Below are 6,957 nucleotides of genomic sequence, written 5' to 3' on the forward strand. Positions count from 1 at the left end.
CTCTTGGCAGCGTGGTAATGGCACGCGATTTAATCTATTCACTGGAAACCAAACTCTTGATGAGAGAGAAGCAAGCTTCAAGGTTTGAGCCTCACTGAAGAGAATGATGAATTTTTACTGTTACACCTGAAAAATGTTTGCTTTTTTAGTATTCTGGATTATGCTTATATCTGTATGGAAATTGTTTGTCCAGGTGAATGAAACTGCTGTTGTACATTGTGGATTTTTTAGTGAACATGGTGGTTTTAAAATATCTGATAAGGACAAAAGTTATATGCAAACTTGCAAAGTTGCGGTTTCTACTTGTGCATTTGGAGGTGGAGATGATCTTTATCAGCCTATAGGAATGTCAGAGGCATCTCATAAGAAGGTGAGCATATGTGATGCGGAAGACTTAAGTTTTTGGCTTAGATGTTCAACATTTTGAGTTTTTACTTGAATTCTGCAACTTGTTGTGCAGGTTTGCTATGTTGCATTCTGGGATGAAATTACTCTTGCGGCACAGGAATCACAGGGCAATAAAATTGGTGAGGACGGCTTTATTGGGAAATGGCGTATTGTGATTGTACAAAATCTTCCTTTCGTAGACCAAAGGTTGAATGGGAAAATTCCTAAGGTATGATGGGTATGGGTGAACCAGCAAATACTAGATGTTATTCACTTTTTGATCTCTTAACATTTTGTCTTTCTGACTGCTAAAGATTGCTATCAACTTATTCTTCTTGTTCAGGACTTGTTTAAACTCCTCTTCTTCATTTGTCACCACTAGTGTTTTTTCTTGTATTTGCATTGTTCATCTGCTATCATTTGTTGGCGATTTTAGATCATTATATTCATATATCTATGAAGTCAGTACTTAAAAATTGAATTTGACCTCAAATTTTGTAACTGGCCTTAGAGAAAGTATGATCATTCAGCATCATGTAATATGTGGATTATTGACCATTTTCTTCCCTTCTTACATTTGTTTGCTTTGATGCTTATGCATCTGTGTGCCAACATGTGTGCTAAGGATTTTCATGGAAGAGTGATTTCTAACGAGTTTTTGGCTATCAGATGTTGCCCCATCGGCTCTTTCCTAATTCAAAGTATTCAATTTGGGTAGACTCAAAATCCCAATTCAGGAGGGATCCTTTAGGTGTATTAGAAGTCTTCTTTGGCGTAGGAATTCCGTGCTTGCAATTTCAGAGCATGGAGCTCGAAGTAGTGTCTATGATGAGGCGAAGGCTGTTGTCAAGAAACACAAAGCCACACCAGAAGAAGTTGAGGTGCAAATTACTCAGTATCGTCATGATGGTCTTCCTGAGGACAAGAGATTTAATGGAAAGAAAGGTATTCTTCTGTCTTCTCTTTCTTGGTTGTGAAGAAGATATCACAAAGACAGGTAACCTTTATTATGATAAAGGTCGAGGGGAGTGATGATCTACAATTGGCATGACTTCATACTTTCATCTGTCCACCATAGGCAATATATTTTTCATCATTCAGTGTCCATTCTGGTTTAAATTGTCTGAATTCCACTGCTCCTGGTCTTTGAGGGTTGCAGGTTTGCATTGCTGGACCTAGAAGGCAGCAATAAGCCATTTGTTATTTATGTGTTAGAAAGCTTTTACTGCCTGTACCTGTTTATCCATGCTCCAGATGAAGGTTTGATAAAATTTGGCTCTGGCATGCGTGCTTAGGGTTCTGCAGCCTGGCTGCATGTGGTGGCATTTAAGGTCAACCTTGGCCATGTAAAAAACCTTGATAGTGAGAGAGGCCAGTAATTGGGAAGGAAGCCACTAGACCATTTTGACCTGTTTGTTACATACAGAGAAAATGAACAAAATGCTGAAAGAAGGGGAATATAATTGCTTGGAACCTTTCCAGATAACTGGAATTTACCTTTAAACTTATTTTAGTGCAAAATTTTGATTTGCTTTTTGCTCTTTTGTACAGCTCTAAATGAAGCCTCTGTTATTGTGAGGAAGCATACACCTCTGACTAATCTGTTGATGTGCCTCTGGTTTAATGAGGTTGTTCGTTTCACTTCAAGGGATCAATTGAGCTTTCCATATGTTCTTTGGCGGTTGAAAGTGCTAAAGAACATCAACATGTTTCCAGTCTGCACACGCAAAGATCTTGTTAATAGCATGGGCCACATACGCAAGGCTAAGCCTTTGATGGGTTGATGTTATTGCTGTGCTACCACTTCAACTTCTTGACCATTGCCATGGAGATGCTGGGGGCATATAGGCTGTATTTTTACTCTTAATCATTTTGTTATGTCTTCTTACATGTTTTATAGGTAGCACTGGCCTTTAGAATTGCCTTGTTATTTCTTCTCCTTCCCATCTTTTGCCTCTTCAATTTTTTTAATACAGAAAAATTCATTATTCTTTTGGTTAGATACATTGCTAAAGTAAATTTTGTATCTATCTGTGTACTAAGAGATCTGATTGTAAGGTGGATGAATTGAATCTTATAAACTTATTCTTCTGGATCATATATATGTAGTTCTTTATCTCCCTTAAATGATCATGTGTAGTTACAAGTTTTACCTACTCAAGGCCCACAGTTAACTCAATTCCAGGAACTTCCATGGTTTCTAAGGGTTTAGGTTTAAAGCTGAAGAAGTGGATTAGGTGGCCAAAAGCATTAAGCACTGAGGAACAGGTATGTTTCAAGATCCAATTGTATTAAAGTGATCTCAAAAGATGCATATCGATTCAAGCAATAGATTTGAGACTGAACCAATTCTACAAAAAATGCTTCCCAGAATCATATTCTGCTTAGCAGTTATTTTAGCCATTCTGTTAGTCATTCTCTTAGCCTTGCTCTCACCAGTAGCTCACAAGGCAAAGAACCCCTCCGGACCTTGGCTGGCCCTGTCCTTGTACATCCAACAGCCACATATTTCAAGCTCCAGCATCCAACCTGTTGCCCAATCAGATACAGGAGCCTTCATCTTTCACCGAGCTCTCACGGAGGGACCTGAGAACACCTCCCTAGTAGTCGGAAAAGCCCAAGGCTTCATTATTCCGGTTGAACATTTTGCTAACTCTGAATTCAATATCATTTATCTCACTTTTGAGACACCTGAGTTTTCTGGCAGCCTGAGTGTCCAGGCCAAGCATGTTGAACACAAGGACAAAGAGGAGCTGACGGTGGTTGGAGGAACAGGGTCCTTCGCATTTGCACGTGGGCTTGCCCTTTTTGCGCAGACTGATGCTTCCCAGTCATCTGTAGCTGATGCCACTTACCATGTAAAGCTCCAGCTTAGATTCCCTAATCGATCTCAGAGGATTCCAGGATGAAAGAAGAAAACCCAAGAATCATCTGTTCGAGATATCCTTCTTTCCATTTTTCATTTTTCCGAGCTATCAACTTACCATTCTGCAATTTTAACCCCAAGTCCTATTGTATAAGCTTTTCCAACATGAGGCTGCAATATAATTGTACGACAGATACCTTATACCAATCATTAATAATAGCTCCAAATTTGTTGACAACACAGCCAAAGGAAGATGTCCAAAGTCAAGTGAAGGACAAGGACATCTCATCTCAAAGAGATCCGTGACAATTTATTTTATTTAATTGTATAATATCTTTATTGGATCGACTCATTCATTTTTATTATCGTAACATTCATAATATTCAAAATTTAAATAAAATTTAAGAGCAGGGTTCTCCAAATACAAGTATCAAACCCAATTATCAAAACATTATTAATACACTTTACATTGCAAACTTTAGACCATCTTTTTTTTAATCATATTAGCTCATAATGATCATAAAATCATGAAGTTATAATTAATTTTAGAGTTAAATATGTGGGTAATCCAATACCAAACCTATAGGCTATTGCATTGCAATTGTTAATGAATAGTTATTAATGTGTTATTAATTGCTCCGATAATGATACTAGTAGTTGAGCCATGATATGCAGCAATGGTTGCAGCCTGTTGGAACGCTTCTTTAGACTGGCACTGACCCACTTGAGTTGGACTCTCTGACCCACGTTGGAGTACTTTGAATATAATAATATAAAGAAGGAGACTTCAAACCGGGTTTAACCGGGAGGAATTAGCCAGACGAATCGGACCGAATCGCCGATTTTGGAATTTTCTTCGATAATTTTAAAAGCCGGCTTATTATTACTTTTCATTTGTTGGTCCGTGTTTGTTAACTGTTACTCGAGCATTTTTCACATTCATCTTTCTCTCTCTCTCTCTCTCTCTCTCTCTCTAGCTTTCTTTTCTTTTCTTTCTTCTCTTTTTTTTTCTCTTTCTTGGAGAGATTGGGCACCTGGGAAGCTCACGTCGGTTGGAGAAGGAAGGAGAGAGTCGAAGGAAAACGAAATGGCGAAATCGAGCGCGGACGACGAGGAGCTAAGGCGAGCTTGTGAGGCCGCAATCGAAGGCACGAAGCAGAAGATCGTGATGTCGATTCGCGTCGCTAAAAGCCGCGGGATCTGGGGTAAATCTGGCAAATTGGGCCGTCACATGGCTAAACCGAGGGTCCTGGCTCTCTCCAGTACGTCATTTCTTTTTCTTAGTTATCGAAGTTTGTATCCGTAATCTGACAATGCTTTCTCTACTTCAATTTAGGATGTAGTATTTTTCTTTTACTTCTTTTGGATTCAAATTTCGTTGATTATGCTAGGATGGTGTTAAATATAACCTTGAACTATTGAACTAACCCTGAAGATAGTAAAATTATGTAAAATTGGTAGGAGAGTTCAAATTCGAGATATATCAAGCTATGCTTTGTAAAGGTTTTTGAATTAAAATAATATGATTAGAATTTGGAGTGGTACGTGATTCCTTATTGGCCAACTGCGGGTTTCTTGTTTGAAATAATGCTGGATTCTTGAAGCTTCTTTTCATCGAAGACGGATGCTAGTAATTATGATGCGTTTTTAAGTTAATCTGAATTAGATTTAAAAGATTATGCTCTTTTGAATGGATACTTTTCCCTTTAATAGAAGGTCACGAACGACCTATGGTTTGTGCAGTGAAATCAAAAGGTCAGCGGACTAAAGCTTTTTTGCGAGTCATGAAGTATTCTACAGGTGGCGTTCTTGAGGTAATTGTCTCTTGTTATAATCTTTCAGACAATGTCGGTTAGGACAAACAAGAATAAGTTGCAGGATGATTATCAAAGGAATTTATCATTCTTTATCGAGTAAGACTTGTTATATTGGTCCTACATAGTAGCTTACTAAAGCTGAACTCAGACATTTGGTGTGGTCATCATGAGGTTGCATTTGGCTGACCTGTAATAGGTTTTGGTCTCTGAGGCTGAGCTGGGTCAGCTTTTATGTCTTATCAATTTCTTGGTTAGGACTTTGTTGGTACATCTGTTTGGCTCTATGGCTTCATTGTGCTGATAAAGTTGATTATTGTTCATCATACATCAGGTTTATGCATGACCATGTTGAATTATCAGTGTCTGATTAATTGTCTTTTCAGTGCGTTAGTTTTGGATCAAGAGTCATAAGATAGCCACGATAAATTTGGAGCTACCTTTGTTTATTGTTCATATGAATCATAACGTTCCCTTTTCTGCTGAAGTTTGCTATAAATAAAAGTAATGATTAAACAAATAACCAAATAAAACTAGCCGTTTGTCTACGTCATCATGTGAAACACTGAATCATTTATACCAATCACTTTTAGCATTACTGAGAAGAGAATATTGCTAGTATAAAGATAAAGCAAAATTTATTAACAACCAATAAAAAGGTAATTGAACTATTGGATTAAAAATGAGGTTCTTAATTAGTAGATATTATAGTTACATTAATTTAAGATCATATATATATATTTTTGAAGGATGAATTTTAAGATCATATATTGACATATGATTTGTCTAAAATTGTGCAGCCTGCTAAGCTTTACAAGCTGAAACATCTTTCAAAGGTGGAGGTTATAACTAATGACCCCAGTGGATGTACTTTCACTTTGGTAAGCCTTTTCTTTTGTTCTTTGTACTTTTTGTTATTGTAATAAGAATATTCTGTTGAAAAGCTGTATGTTCTTTGATCTTTGTTAATTCCAGTAGCAAACACTGCTTGGCAACTATGTGATTTAAAAAAGCAGTTGAGCAGAAGTAGAAGCTATTTCTACCTTGAAAGTTCTAAACTTCTTTTGCATGCTCTTCCTGCATGAGGTTTTTTCTAATGCTTCTAACTGAACTTCTTATAGGGATTTGATAACCTCAGAAGTCAGAGTGTTGCACCACCTCAGTGGACCATGCGCAACATTGATGACAGGTACATTATTGTTTCTTTTTTTCCCCTTTTGCTGTCCTTCTATTTTGGTTCTCCAACAAAATTAACTTTTGTTTTCTTTTCTTAATTTTCCTTTTTACAGTCGGGTGTTGTTGCTTAGAGTTATTGAATTTTCTATGTCCTTTCTTAAATATTTTTGTAGGAACCGCCTTTTACTATGTATCTTGAACATATGCAAAGATGTACTTGGTCGTCTTCCCAAAGTTGTTGGTATAGATGTTGTGGAGATGGCTCTTTGGGCTAAGGTGAGTGTGATGACTTTATTCTTTCAGTTTTCTTGACTGTTGCATTGATACTAAACTTTTTTAATGCCAATTATAGATTACTTGAAATTCACAGAAAGCTGTAATTACTTTTTTATTGCAGCTGAAGATTACTTACATTCAATCAGGATTGTTTTGCATGAGCATTTACAGAGCATATCATAAGCTTTTAGTTGCTGGTGCCTAGTGGCCAAGTTTAAAGATGTTTTAAATTATTGGTCCTTGTAAATTGGTGGCCATTATGAGGAGTATATTTTCATATTGTTGTGTCCTGATTGTGCTTAGAATTTCAAGCATATTTAATTTCCTCTAAAATTCAAGAAATCTTATTTCAATAATTGTATCTGAATTTATCCTTTCTTTCTTGTCTTTGACTTGTATACTGTATCTAGGAAAATACACCCTCAGTTACTACTCAAA

General features: G+C 36.9%; 4 protein-coding genes across 4 annotated transcripts in view; 3 read left to right on the forward strand and 1 right to left on the reverse strand.

The window, feature by feature from the left end:
• Window positions 1-2,494, forward strand: part of LOC110416549 (DNA-directed RNA polymerase subunit beta (DUF616)) — a 2,992-nt gene extending 498 nt beyond the window's left edge. Inside the window, 6 exon segments of the mRNA XM_021428557.2 lie at window positions 3-82; window positions 194-370; window positions 461-616; window positions 1,057-1,147; window positions 1,150-1,332; window positions 1,939-2,494. Coding sequence (XP_021284232.2) covers window positions 3-82; window positions 194-370; window positions 461-616; window positions 1,057-1,147; window positions 1,150-1,332; window positions 1,939-2,171 — 920 coding nt within the window. The 3' untranslated portion in view covers window positions 2,172-2,494.
• Window positions 1-6,957, reverse strand: part of LOC110416926 (F-box/FBD/LRR-repeat protein At1g13570-like) — a 90,045-nt gene that overhangs the window by 12,075 nt on the left and 71,013 nt on the right. The window lies entirely within an intron of this gene.
• On the forward strand, window positions 2,670-3,467 carry LOC110416927 (Disease resistance-responsive (dirigent-like protein) family protein). The gene has a single exon (XM_021429075.2). It carries the CDS (start codon window positions 2,697-2,699, stop codon window positions 3,294-3,296), a length of 600 nt encoding a protein of 199 aa, XP_021284750.1. The 5' UTR covers window positions 2,670-2,696; the 3' UTR covers window positions 3,297-3,467.
• On the forward strand, window positions 4,163-6,953 carry LOC110416551 (exocyst complex component SEC3A-like; the record flags this gene model as incomplete). Its single annotated transcript, XM_021428559.2, has 6 exons — window positions 4,163-4,515; window positions 4,997-5,067; window positions 5,868-5,948; window positions 6,189-6,256; window positions 6,417-6,519; window positions 6,930-6,953. Coding segments are annotated over exons 1-6 (522 nt in total), but the record flags the coding sequence as incomplete, so codon positions are not given.

Source organism: Theobroma umbraticum, unplaced genomic scaffold, assembly GCF_002168275.2.
Source record: "Theobroma umbraticum cultivar Fairchild unplaced genomic scaffold, ASM216827v3 scaffold_51.0, whole genome shotgun sequence".
Classification (NCBI taxonomy): Eukaryota; Viridiplantae; Streptophyta; class Magnoliopsida; order Malvales; family Malvaceae; genus Theobroma; species Theobroma umbraticum.